Here is a 14,567-nt window from a genome sequence, read left to right as displayed (position 1 = left end):
GGTGTTTGAACCCATTATCTTGTGTTAAATTTTATTATAGAAACTTGTGTTCTTGCTGCCGCTGCAGAAATCCTTCACACACTTTGGCGATTTGTTACTGACATTATTACAGATGGAGCCCGGAGCATTCACAATATGCAACCTATAAGTTTTCCTTCTCCTTTCATTACACCCCATGGAGTGCAATACGCTTGATAATCGCACTTCATTAAAGATGCACTGTGTGAGACAGACTGATGAGAACATGTCCTCAGCAGGCAGGGGGGACACGGCCAGCACGGCTCTGCCCAAGACAAGAACTGCACAGTGCAGACACAGGCTAAATATATCAGTCGCACTTTTATAACTTCCCTACATGACAGCAGATTTCTTATTGTACATTTCATGTCTTTAAACACAATAGACTGTAGCTCTGTTGTTCTGTACAGTTTTATTTACAACTGAAAAACTCAGCAATGAAGTCAACTTATGCACATCTTTCTATTTGTTTGGTATAATGCATAAATTGAGTTTTGTACTATCGATTGCCATATATACATTAATGGCTTGCTCCATCAACATGACAACATTGACATTATTCTAAATGGTAGCACATTGTTTAACTATGTATAAACATATGTTCTGTTACACTGTACATTAATTAACAGTCCAGAAGGCAGATCTTTAAATATCAATATTTACATTCATGCATCCTTCTCTCAAATAGGTAAATGGTGGGGTATACTTTTAGCTAATACCTGTGCATGTTTAGATGCAAGCATGTGTTTCCCCCCAAATCGCAGTTTAGCCAATATCTATACTTAACTGACAGCCACAGAGTACAGCCCAATCTCTTCGAGTACACTCATCTGCATGCACGCTCACCTACAGACAAGCAGACACACTCTCACATGCACACACAGACACACACAAAGATTTAATGTAAAAAAAAAAAAAAAAGAAGAGGAAAAAAATAAAGAAGAGCAGCTTTGAGTGATGCTCCAGTTCAGCTCAGTTGTGTTTTTTTCCAGAAGGGATGTGGAGGATGCCTGCGACAACACTGAGTCACACACACACACATCCCTGCTGAGGCCTTCCTCTGTGCAACCTGATCTCTGGCTATTGGCTAAGTCTCCCATCTCTCATCAGTCATAAGGTCAGCCCCAGGCTCAGGTCCCCTGTTTCTATAGCAATGGGCTAAGCTTGCCTGACAAACTGAAAGATGAAGATTGTCAAATCCAAACAAAAACATGGCTGAAGGCATCTAGCTGAATCCAAGACTCTGGAATAATCAAACAAAAAAATTTAAAAAAAAGCTGTTTAACTTCTTTTTGAGGGTGGATCTTGGATTTAGTAGCACAATTAAAACTGGCATATGATGCAGAGCATAGATAATGACTGGAAAACACACATTAAGATAGAACATCACACACCCAGAGACAAAACATCCGATACCAAAACTCTTGGTCTGGACGAACTGACAGAAGGTTTAAGCATCGGGACATCACAAATGAATTGTATGGTGTATAAATTATTCACTTAAAAAAACAGAGCTGTGGGGAAATCAGGTGAATTCATAAAAATGTTCAAATGTTTGTAATGATGCATGAAAATTACGAGACAGTTATTTCCTTTTAAGTAGAAAAATAAATTCAAAGGTAGATAACAAAATAAATAGAGAAAAAAATAAATCGATGAATGACTGGAGTATATTACATTGAGATAAGCCTTGGTTGGCATTTTTGACGTGGTTAAATAACCACAATGCACTGTGTTTATGTTGTTGCTCCTTTCCTCTTGAAATATGGATTTCTTTAAATTGCATAGTCAGATGAATCCACATGTCAAAGCCTGGAGTGACAGTTAACACCATGCCTCTCACAAAGCATCTGTCTCAGAAAATGGAGAACAAAAGATGGACAGTGTGGGGATTGAAGTATAAAAAAGTTGCATTCTCTGTAAAAACTGCATGCACGTTTATTTGTGTGTGATGGACTGTCCTGTGGGACTGCAGGGCGGCTGCTTTGTTCTGTTGCAGATGTCAACAGTGTGTGTGAGGTCTGGATCTGCGGCAGACTGGCAGACAGTCCCTCTCCAGCCAGCAGCCAACCAGCCTGTCAGCAACACTTGCTGTTACTAAGAGCATAATGTTCAGCCTGCTGGGCCACTTTCGGCACCATGGGGGCTTTGTGGATCTTTTCTCTCCGTCCGTTCTGCCTTGATTTTTTTATCCGTTCCATCTTTAACAGCTTGTCTGGAGCTGAATGGTGTCTTCATGTCCGGGCAACATGCCAAGAAAAGAGGGACGGTTTACCTATTTGAAAACCTCAAGGATGAAACCCTGTTGCATTCTGGGTGAGATGGGATTGTTGTAATCAGTAGAGGGTGAGAGATGTTATTGGTGATGTCACTTTCTGCTTCTGCCAGGAGACTATACTACAGTGTTGTTTGTACCCATGGCCTTCTTGTTACGGATGCTCATGGCATATTCTCCACGACTTGTCCCATTCTCTTCTTTCCGGAGTGGTTTCCTGCGAATAAACATTTTCAAAATGTGAGGACAGCTTTCTTGAAAACAAAACAAACGAACAACAACAAAAAAACGAGTTTGCTGCTAGCTAAAGGCCATGCCATTAAACAGAGTTTCTAGACTGTTAACCTTTAGGGCTGATTTGATTTCTCCTGCTGCTCTGGGTGGATGTGATGGTCTCTGGGATCCTTTCTAATAAGCTCAATGTTCAAAGGTCACTTTTGCAAGAAGACAGGAGGGAAAGATACATTGCAACACAGGGGATAAGGCAATTACCTCTTCTGACTGCTAGATGCAATCTTCCCTCTAAGTAATGAGCCTCTATGTGGCTGTCAAAACAACTTGGGAATAACATCGATACAGCCATATTCCCTCTCAACACTGGTTGGGTTGTAATGCTCATTTCTAAGAGTTCGTTCTGGTGCAAAATAAAGCTGCAACACATGATCCCCTGCCTGCTCCTGGCCTGTGAAGAGCAGTATCATTCAATGCAGCCCCTTTCATGCACTCCTCTGTGCCTTTGTGGTTATTATATTTGTCCAGTGTACTGTGGCTTCTGCACCGACCCCCTCAGCTGCTCTCTCCTGCTCTGGCTTATGTAACTCAGAGACAGATCTGAATACAGTTAGTACAGTCATTGTCCTACTCAACACTGTATATTGCCTTCATTGCCACAGAGGACCCTTGAGCGACATTTTAGTTCAGTGTCTCTTCTGCTCTCCTTTGAAAGCCCCAACCGGACCATAAAACTTTGACGAACAGTCATTCCAAGTCCAGCCTGACAAAAATCTTTTCACGTTCTCGAGCATTCTGCTGAGAGGGAATCCTTACAGGGTGAAATTAGGTCATATTACTTAAAAGTAAGTACCAATAAATGTATTATGTATGGGTCTGTTGAGACTGTGTCCAAGAGTTGAAGAAAATAAATGTAATTACTATTTTGAAAGACTTTGTTGACTACTGTTTTAAAAGTTTTGAAAAAACTTTAAAACTACATTTTTTTTCAACAAATTGGAAGTTATTCATTAAAAATATAACATGCATTTTTTCATTACACTGGGTGTCTTGCTGTTGACCAGTTGAATATGACATCTAGTGTTTAGTTCATTGACTGACTTCATGACCCTTGTATTTATTTGTTTTGCTTCTACACACTCCATGTACCCACACTACAACACTTACAACAGGACTGATAAGTGAACAGTATAATGTTATAGTATCTTAAAAGGCCAAATAACACTTAAGTCTGCACTGAATGCTCTTTTCTGAGAGTGTAGTAGTAGTTTATTTCTATACGAGTGTATGTGTGGGTTTGGTTGAGTGGGTGTGTGCTTGTAGCGAATATTATTTAGTTTTACTAGACCCAGAGAAAATGTTGTTAGAGGCATTCTGTTCTATTAAAGCAAATGCCATGATAACATATATTTCTTCATTTCTTCACTGTTAAAATTCAAAGTGTATCATACATTTTTTTATGCTACATTTTTCTTGAATTTAAAGTGATTGAAATGAATGTGTTGGTGGTGGTTCGGATGTAATTGTTCAATTAGGATGGGTACTTTATGCACCTGCTCATTCCCCCCTTGCAGTAAACTCAATCTGTCAGCTGTCTTTTTTCCGTCGCTCCTTTTGCTTAAGCCAATCTAATTTCTCCACACCTGTTAAACAAGCATCTTGTTGCTGTCAGTTTTATAAACGTCTCCTGTCTCGCCTGTTTTTCAGCTGTCACTTCAACACTGTGAGCCACCTCTGCCCCTCCGCCTCCTGAATTTATCAGATCTCCACAGAAAACCTGGTCAACTTAACTCCAACCAGTTTTCTGTTGAAAAATACACCAGGAAAGCACTTCCATCTAAGTATTTTTCAAGGTCTGTTAGGAGTTTCCACTCAATAAAAATATAAATCATAATGGGGTCTAAATATTGAACACTTTCTGTATGCCTTCTCATATTTTTTAAGTAAATGCTAGCAACACAGTGATGGCGGCAATTTTGTTCTGTTTATTAGCCTCACTTATCTTAATATATTTCCATGATATTGGAGGTCCCCAGAGTAATTTTTAATGGAATATCTAAAACATTCACTAAATGGATAACCACTACATTTGGAAAACACAATTCCTCTTATCGTTCATATGAAACGAACCATCACTGTGTCATTAGGTGCCAGGACAAAGTAAAATTCTATTTGTGCCACTGAGTCAATGAACAAATAGCTGCAAAGCTAAAGACTAGCTTCCCATAAGTCCTAGCTGTACCTTATTAGCTTAACCTCATTAGCACATAGAGTACCAATGCTAATCATTACACCAGCTTGTTCTCAGAGTTAGCATAAACAGTATGAGTATGTTAGCATGCAAATGCTAGTATTAAGCTTAAAGCACTTCTAAACACTACTTAGAGTTACAAAGATGCTAGCCTCATATTAATGAAGGTATTCGTATGGCATCTTGGGACTTGATTGTATGCAAAAAATGATCATAAAATAATAATTAATCTTTTTGTAAACATTACATACTGCATTTAATGTATAGGGTTTAAGTCTGTAGTTGGAAGTGATGTAAGCTAAAGGCTAACTAGCTAAGTTTCAAACAAAACATATGACTAAGACAATGACTCAGACTTCCTGTGGGACTCTGTCAGCTGGTAGGGCTTGTATGGCGCAGGACACCAGGGATCCATGCTGGCCGTGTAGGACAGATGCTGCTTACTGCGTCCCTGTGGAACCCAGGGGAAACCTAAAAATGGAAACTGTCCAGCCTCAGGATGGGAACACATTCTGCTGCAGGGAGACGATTGGCCAATGCAGCTGCAGTTAGGGGATTTGGGATAGACCAAAGTTTTCTCAGAGGGACAGACAGCATTGTTTATAGCCAGTCTGGGAATTCTTCTACTTGGAATATTGGGTCAGGGGGGGTCAGTGGTCATTACACAACATCTGAGCAGCTCACTAATGATTTATTTTGAATATATTTGACCAGTCAGTACTTCATATGGTAGGCTATAAAAAGCCATTGGTCATCTACAGTATATCCTGATGGAAGGGGCTTTGGCCCAGCTTTTTTTCTCCCAGGCTGTAATCTTTCCTCAGACTGACCATGTCGCTTCAGGCCACTACACAGGGCAGAGCACTGGGGCCCCAAACCGACCTCGACCCAGGCCTTCAATAATAGATGCCATGCTGTTGACACATGGCAGGTGGCAACACAACACTTCACAGGTTAGATGAATATTTCATATCAAAGCTGTGCAATCACAGCGCACACTCCTGTTTGAAGTTTGGGGAATGGATCATGGTGAAATTGGGACATGTGTTGAGCTGTTTACAATTACTCCAGCCATCTGTAAATTAGAGTAACATGTTATGGTTAAAAGAAAAAGCATTTAAAAAACAGACTGTAATGGTGTGATGGTGCTAATACAGTCATTTTAAGATAAAACAGTGGAGCTTAATTATGTAAGTAAATATAGTATAGTAGTAAATATTGGATTATAAACCATTTAGCATGACAAAAAGTCCATATTATTGTTGCTCTAGTTTTTTTTTTTTTAATACGGTGTTGCCCTTGGACAGGACAGGACCAGCTGTGATGTATTATCTGTCTTTAGACAAGCCTCCCCAAGCACTAAGTGATTGGGAGAAGCATCTAGCTTCATTAGTCAGTTGGTTAGAGTTTTGTTTGTTTTGGCTCCTTAAATGGCTGACAGCCCGGACTGCAGCATCATGTCTTTTGCTTTAGATGGCACAGCAACACTGAAACACAGCGTGTGTCTGAATCCTCTCCTTACTGCTTGCACACACCAGCCTCCCTGGTGCTGTGGATCCAAATAGAAGTGTATGGAAGTAATTTTTTCTGCTTTCCAGCCCCTTTGCGTCTGACAGATGACTGGCAGACACAGATTATAAAGAATAACAAAAGGCCAGGAGGGCTGGGACCCACAGCGCTAGCTCTTCTGCTGTCTGTGGCGCTCAGGCCTTGGCCTTCGGCCAGCTGATTTTCATTGGGAAAGCCCAGAGCACTGATGGGCTGGAAGGGCTAAATATAACTGGCTGTATTTTCTCACTGACAAACCCTCTCTCACATTGTTATTGACTAAGAGGCTCAATTACTGCCTTCTCTTGCTTTGCTGGATAACATTTCTTTGTCCCTTTTTAAGCTGCGTTGTTTCCTCTCTTCCTCTCAGGAGCCATGGATGATTAGAGCATAGATGAGAATTGTTAAAGGAATCGCATCTTCCGTAGAACCGCTTTCCTATTGGCTGCTGACAAATGAATGTCTAACGGGGCTGGTCTGGCTGGACCTGTATGTTTGTCCCATCTCATTCGGAGTAGAGGGCAGCTTGGCATGGCACAAAGTCTGCGGTCTAGAGCCCACAGAGCTTCAGGACACGACCCGCTTGCATGTATAAAAGATGTGGCCTGTGACTGAATGACTGCGCAAATTAATTCATAAATAATGACTTGGGTTTGGGGCTAGAGCCCGTATTGCAACAACACTTTCTTACCACTGCTGCATTAAAAAAGGTGCCCCTTGGCTACACAGGGGGCTGGAGAATTGCCATAATGAATTCCTGAGCCAACCACCCATTACTTCCGCTGCCTGACTTTGCCTATTTGTTGTTTAAAGAAAGGAGAAATAGAGTTCTGCTGAGGAGAGCAATAGCAGGCATGCAGGCTCAATATAGTCCCATAAAAATATGAAGGTCTGATACTAAATCATTTTAAATGCAACTAAATAAAATATAGAAATATTGCCCTAATTTATCAAACAATTCTGTGGCTACACTCTCATGGGTGTGTGAGAGTCAATTTTTATGCCATATTTCATTGTCGGTAAATATGCCAGGATGATGTATCCATGTATGTTAAGATGTTGTGTGTTTATGGGTGGGTGCACACCACTATTCTCTGCATGCCTCTGTGTGCGTGTGCTTTGCTTAGAATGATGTGGGAGTGTGTGTGTGTGTGTGTGTGTGTGTGTGTGTGTGTGTGTGTGTGTGTGTGTGTGTGTATTTGCTAAATGTCTGCCAACATTAACGGTGATGTCAGAGTGCATGTGTGACACCGTGCTGCTTTAATGTCACACAGAGAATTGGGTCTGGGATGTGCTGCAGGCTAAAACCTCACACAGCCTTTTTCTCTAGTAAACCAAATGGGGAGAAACAGTTCACGCTGCAACCGCAGTATCTTGGGATTCCTCTCTGCTCGCCTCTTTTTGCGTTCACTTTTATGCATCCAACTGCTTTATAAACTTGTGCAGATCAAAATCAGCACAGTGTCAAAAAGCAAGGTCAAAACACACCAACACAGTAAATTAATTGAGATTATAGGATGTTTCTGTGTGACTCAGTGTAGTTGATCTTCCTCTGTGACATTTACAACCCTTTCCATTACCTAACCTCTGGCCTCAGTGTGACCTAGCAGGGTGATGACGGGGTCATGGCAGCCTCCTGTGCCAATACACACGGGAAACCAGGAGACTTAATTTAATGTCCCATGGGTCAAATTACACATGATAAGTTGAGTAGCCTGTCCCCAACCCAACTGTACCTATTTTAAATTGTCACCACTTTACAATATTTCAATACAATAAGCAATAAGTGTAATTCTGCATGGACAGAACAGAGAAGAGAAAAGTGGCTTCCAACCTCTTGATGGCCTTGTAGCAGATGATGATGGCAGAAAGGAGGAAGACCACTGAGGCACAGCCCACCGTTCCGAGCACTACAAAGTCCATCTCCATCCACCAGGGCCTCAACGAGGGCACCATGGGCACTGTCACTTAAAAAGGGAAAAGAAAAGAGGGGGAAGGTAAGGATAGATAAGGATACAGAAAAGAGAATGAAAAGATAGTACTTAATAAATCTGTTCAAAATCAATAACTGTGATTACATTGCTTTGGATACAGCACTTACTGGACTCGTGTTATTAGATCCATAAAGATCATTTAATACAATAAAACAACAAAGCAGCATGGCGGGATTTTCTTCCACGCCCTCTGAGTTGGGAAGATACCGTGTCCTCGCCTGTTCTGTAGGTCTTAGGTTCAACATTCAAAGATATCCAACCCGACACCATGAATCATTTAAGGTCCTGTCAGCCTTCCCTACACCAGCACTCTTGTCGACACCAATTACCTTTGCAGCAACCTCCTGCTCTTTCCACATTAGACCCGTGGAGTAAGACCACTCACCAGGAATGTTGAATTACATTATGTGCATCAGCAACTTCGTGTATGTAATGTAGAACTTTTTCCTCTCTTCTTTCTGCAGTATTCGATGCCCTCCCACTATCTATAAATCAGTTTAGTCATGTGCATATCAATCTATCTATGTGTGCTGGTTTGTTCCAGTTTTATGCTCCAGAGACCATGCACTTTATATACAATAACAAACTCGTGGCTCCTACTCTTGCAGTTATGTTGTTATGAATGAGTGGAAGGGTTTACACCATAGCAACAAATACTCCTTAGTAATGCTGTGCACTATTTTCCAATACAGCACATTTTTTACAGAGGAAAACCACCAGGCACAGCTCTCCCCGGCACTGCACACCACGTCATAAGACACTATGAATCCAAAAGCTCCTCTCGGCCAAACTTCCATTTTAATCCTGCGTTTTGTCAACGGCTGTTGAATTTAATTCATTCAGTGGTAAAGGATCTACTTCCTTGTGATAAAGCCACACGCCTTTGAAGGACATGAGACACCGTTTTTAGCACTCTCAGACTTACTTGCTTTGCCAATTTTCCTTCTTTTCTTTAAAGACTTTTAGAAGACGGATATATTCTCATTGTCCCAGTTTTGCATGGTATTTATGCATATTCATTGCATATCTAAAGACTTCAGTTTAAAGCAAACTTTCAGCTGTAATGTTTTGCAAATTGGGCTACTGAGGGGAACATTAAAATAATTATGCGCCTGTATAGATTAAAGTGAGAACTGATGAAAAAAAAGTATTTTTAAGTGAATTATTCATGATGACTCCCCCCTCTGCAAACATTTCCGTGTAAGGCTGAAAGGGACTAAAAATTGGCCCTCTTATCATATTTATCACTGCCGTTTAAGTAGGACTCAAACACTGTAGATTCAGAGTTCCACACACGCGTCAGCTGTAATTGGGTGTCAAACCCCCACCTTGGCTTACAGGCAGATGGTTGTGGCAGCAGTGACCAACATTCACAAAGGGGTCTATAACTCTTGATGTATGTATGTGTGTGTGTGTGTGTGTGTGTGTGTGTGTGTGTGTGTGGAAGGGGGGGGTCGTCTTAATTGACCAGACAGGAAAAAAAAATCACTGGATCTGATGGATTAAAACATGCCGTCTATTGAGATTTTAATGATTGAGTGCTCCCCTTTACTCATAATACAAAGGGGCACAGAGTGAGTGAGTTTTAAGAGTCACAGTAATAGCTCTCAGAACGGCTGCATCATCAGCAACGCCTGTCCCATATTTCTGTGCGATGTTCATTAAAGTGCTCTAGAGACTACATACAAATCATTCCAACTTTCATGGAGCAGCCGGGGGGGAGAAATGCTTGCCTATCTGTCACAGGACCTAACATCTAAGAGTGGGACAGAACAAGCCCCACACAGGTATAAGCGCTTGTTGTGTGCAAGCACAAAAAGACACACACACACTCTCTCTCTTTCTGCCTCCAGCTCAACTTCAAAACAAAAAGCTGGAACTACTGTGCTGCTTCATTAGCCCCTTATCTCTAGCAAATTAAAGCTAATTTAATTAACTCATCTGTGTTTTAATCAGGGGTCCTCCGGGGGAAACCCTACCACTGAACCACTGAGCTTGGCAGCCCAGCAGGCATGGATTTCACAAGCAGCTGGGTACTCCCCAAGGTCAGACCCGGCATAAATTAGTCCTGTGTTAAGTTGTCAACATCCTGCTGGCTTTAACACATGCACAGAGGACACGCACATGCAAAACTGAGCCCATGCGTGGGCACTCGCACAGTAGATGTATGGAACATTTTCCTTTTGAGCTTGAAAGGGAAACACTTCATGTCAAAACAGTTCCTCAAGACAAGCCAGTCGCTTGACACCTGCGTTTGGCCAGGAGGAGACTGAGAGTGAGACAGGTGGACCTGGAGGAAGACAGGTGTGAAACCTGGGAGCAGGAGTCTTACCTGTGGTGACTAGAAGCCGTGGAGGAGGCGGCGGAGGCGGTGGTGGAGGGAGAGGAGGGTATCTTCTACAGTGGCATGCCAGCTGGCACTGTTCACTAACTTTCTCCGCCACAGTCCGTGAGCATGACCTCTGGAGTTCTCCCTTATGGTGAGGGAGAGAGAAAGAAAGAGGGAGACATTGAAATGACTGAGGCTCTGTCCTTCAGCGCATTACTCACAAGTACCATCAGCATCAACACTGTGCAGCAACAAAGGGAGATGCTGGAACACTCAGCAGGCTCTCAGTGTGGATATCCTCTCAGCATTCTTTTCATATTCCTGTGTTGTTGTCACTGAGGCTGCTGTGTATGTAGTACATGCAGAATAGTATCACGTCTATGGCTGCTGCCCGCTCCCTCTAAGAAACCACCCACCAACAGAGTGGGCAGCAGGCTGCCCCGAGGAGTGTGCGTGGGTGGACTTGGAAACTCAAGCAGATCACATTACACATGAACCCTGGCAACACTGTGTGCGTGTGAACAACAGCTAACCACTATCTGTAGGCAGCAGCACGGGGCAGAGGTTAGAACACTCATCACTAACATATGCCTGCTGCAGGGATCCTGGTGGGATAACTGAATATTGTTATCATGAAAACACAGTTGGCTTCTCCATGTTCCCACTACAAGCGAGCTGCGTGTCTGTGTGTGTGCAGAGCTACATTTCTAGTGGAAAACCCTGTACATGCATGCCCGGCAGGACTTCTTAAACACAGGTGTGTCCTGGCGTAAACACACATGCAATTTACTTTATTTAAAATGCATTTCCATGAAGACACAAGTAACTTCAAGTTAAATCAGTTCAATAGTTTTTATCCAGTAAATCAAACTCCAATTACATTTCTCTCTTCATGCGTAAATTGACATTTGGCGCGCGTGAACATGCTCCTTACCTGGCATGAGAGTAAAAACAGTGAGAGAAGGCAATGACCGAAGAAAAAAGGCCAAAAACTTAAAGTAAATGGCATTAGATCTTGGACCAGCATTCCTCTAGAGCTGTTCTCGAAGATATTAGGCAGCGTTTCCAACAAATGAATGCAGTATACATAGGCTTGAACAGTTTGGGAAATAACCATCCACCCTGTCCAGTTCGGCGGCGATATCTGTGACAAGCGTCTCCAGAAATAGTTTATGCCACAATCAATTTCCTCTTGAATTCCCGTTGTCGATAGCATAGGACAGGCGAGTCGGCGGAATGAGTTGCAAATCTCAATAATTCACATCTCGAAAGTAGTTTTATCTTGCAGATTGGCACTCAGACAGCGACCTGAATCACGCCGCTACTCCGTGCAATGTGAGGGCGGTGGATGGCCCGTACCTTTACATCCCTCCTCGACTACGAGCATGAGTGCAAATGGGCCACTCAAGCCATCGAAGTTGAAAAAAAAAAAAAAGAAAGGAAAGCGAACAGAGAGAGAGATCCTCAGGAATGATCGTGCGGCAGGATTCCTCGCAAGGGGATATCACACATGCCCCCCTTAACTTATTTGAGGCTGGATTACTGGATGGGCGAGTCCGGAGGGCAGAGCCGAGGGTTAAACTGATGCATCCCCCCTCTGTGCCAAAATACAGCGCGGTGTTTTATACGGGAGCATCACCGTCCGCGCACTTGATGCAGCGCTCACATCAGCTCATCCTGACAGCGTGTGCTCAAACAAATTCTCCCTCCGCTTCTCTCTCTCTCTCTCTTTCTCTCTCTCAAAAAAGTCCCCCTCCCTCCTCCTCTCCTCAAAGAAAAAAAAAAACACTATGTGGCAAGGGGATTTTTAAAGGCGCTACTAATGTCAGCTTTTGTTTTAGTTTGCTAGTTTAGATTGTGGTTTTATTTTTTTTTCTTGTTTGTAAAGAAAAAAAAAAAAAAGCAAAATCCCACATTGCGTGGAGGCGAGTCCGTGAGGATGGCGCGTAGGTACTAGACCGAATTAAAGTCAAGTGGAGAGAGAGAGAGAGAGAGACAGAAAGAGAGAGAAAGTACAAGACGCCCACCGACTGAAAACATTGCCATCCCCATGTTTGATGTGCCTGCTAGAACACTCTAAGGCCCAATGGTCCCAAAGTAGGCTGAGATCAACAACACTGATATAACCTGGCATTCAGTGCTAATGCTCCACAACAGAGACACACTTATAAGATATTTATTAGGTGTTTATTTTTAAACCCCAGTTTCAGTCTATTTCCCGTCACTAAACTTTTGACACTATTGATATAAAAGGGGGGATGCTACGAGGCCAGGGAGCAAAGAATAGGCAGTTGTTTCAAAGGAAGAGTTGCATAATTGTTGGTGGTCTCTAGGCACAGTTATGAAATTACCCCACAGCCCGTGGGCATGTACAGCTACTAGAGAGCTGATGTGACAAGCACAGTTTACTGGGATTTACTAAAACAGTTCACTGACAGGGGTTCTTATATCAGAAACTCCTTTTACTAAAAACAATAAAAATGCATTATTCTAGATATAATCTAGAATGAAGTAGATACATCAATTAGTGGATTGCAGAGAATACACATTCAATGTCTTTGTTTGTAAAGACTTGTCTTTTGTGAGGAAAAAAATGCAATACACCAACTCGCCAGCTTTACATATGTAAAAAATATTTTAGACTTCCATCTACCATGAACATTTTCTGTAGTTGCATCCCTGGAAACATGAAAGGAGATATTTGTGATTGAGCCCAAGCGGAAACCGTTAAATGCTATTTTAAATGCACTCCAACAGAGGTTATGTTCTGAGCAATCGTGTCCGCTTTCAGCACAACACATCTTTTCATGGCTTATTCATGTTTCATAAATTCCCAATCATGTGTTGTGCCGACAGGGCACCTGTTTGAAAGTATTGCTTGTGGTTTAAATAGCAGAAGTGCAGCAAATTGTGTCAGAGCCTGCCTATTCCAAAATCACACAAACAGCATTGAAGCCAACTATTCAAACAACTTTAGAGTAACATCAATGGGATTCAGCATCCAGCAGCCCAACAGCTTTTTGCTGCGGCTGAGCATTTATCACATCTCCTGCCTATCAAAAAGCTCTTCACTGACAGTAATGGGGCTCAGCTCATGCACAAGAGCTGTGGATGACTTTTAGAGTGGAAAATCCACAGCTGCTGGTCCATTTGCATGTACAATGCAGAGGTTTTTCAGAGTTTTTGAGGTACAAAACAAGCCTGGATTTGGCATCCAATGTGCCCAGCAGTTAAGCTCATCCATCCTCTCCTCCAGTCTGTCCCAGTATCGATTATCTGACAAGCGAAAAGCACTACATCCTCCTGGTTCCTTCCTGCTGCCTCAACTCATTCCAACAAGCAGCAATCTGCCACAACATACATCATGGCCCCTTTAAAGTCAGATAAGAAAACCTCTTAATAAGATTACTGTGTCTTTCAGCATTATTATCCCTGCCAAGATGCTTAATCAGCACCTACGCGAACAAACAGCCCAAAAATATCTCAGGCCCCCAAACAAAAAGAGACCTAAAAACCCCTCTGCCGTAAAGATTATTCATGTTCAGAGAAAATGGTCTAAATTGCATTCATCTTCAATAACTGAGTATTTCTATTTTAATGTAAATGTCTAAATTGACTGTATCAGAGTGGAGGTAGAGTGCCACCTAGTGAAATAGTCTGGCACTCCATGAAGGGCTCTATGAGACTATATGAACAGATTTGGATGGAGGTGGATAAAGTAAGGATACTGTAACTGTTCAGGAGTTGCCCAAAAATGTAACAAATCTATAAAAATGCCTCAAAAGTTAAAAAACGTTTATTTTCAAAAGAATTAAAGGATAGATCTCCATTCTAGTTTGAATATGGGACTCGTTTACAGTTCTATTTTGCAGTGAAGGTGATTCATTACCCCAAGAGACTTCTCCTCCCTGTTCCCTAATG

At 42.1% G+C, this 14,567-nt stretch overlaps 1 protein-coding gene across 1 annotated transcript; it reads right to left on the bottom strand.

Moving 5' to 3' along the window:
- Positions 1–413: 413 nt before the first annotated feature.
- Positions 414–12,403, bottom strand: prima1 (proline rich membrane anchor 1). Its single transcript, XM_061062400.1, has 4 exons — positions 11,581–12,403; positions 10,650–10,791; positions 8,158–8,290; positions 414–2,510 (listed from the first exon to the last, which is right to left on the bottom strand). Exons 1-4 carry the CDS (start codon positions 11,860–11,862, stop codon positions 2,411–2,413), a joined length of 657 nt encoding a protein of 218 aa, XP_060918383.1. The 5' UTR covers positions 11,863–12,403; the 3' UTR covers positions 414–2,410.
- Positions 12,404–14,567: the final 2,164 nt, after the last annotated feature.

This window comes from Labrus mixtus, chromosome 18, assembly GCF_963584025.1.
Source record: "Labrus mixtus chromosome 18, fLabMix1.1, whole genome shotgun sequence".
NCBI classification, from domain to species: Eukaryota; Metazoa; Chordata; class Actinopteri; order Labriformes; family Labridae; genus Labrus; species Labrus mixtus.
The sequence above is the reverse complement of the archived record's forward strand: the minus strand, read 5'-3'. Positions and strand labels throughout refer to the sequence as shown.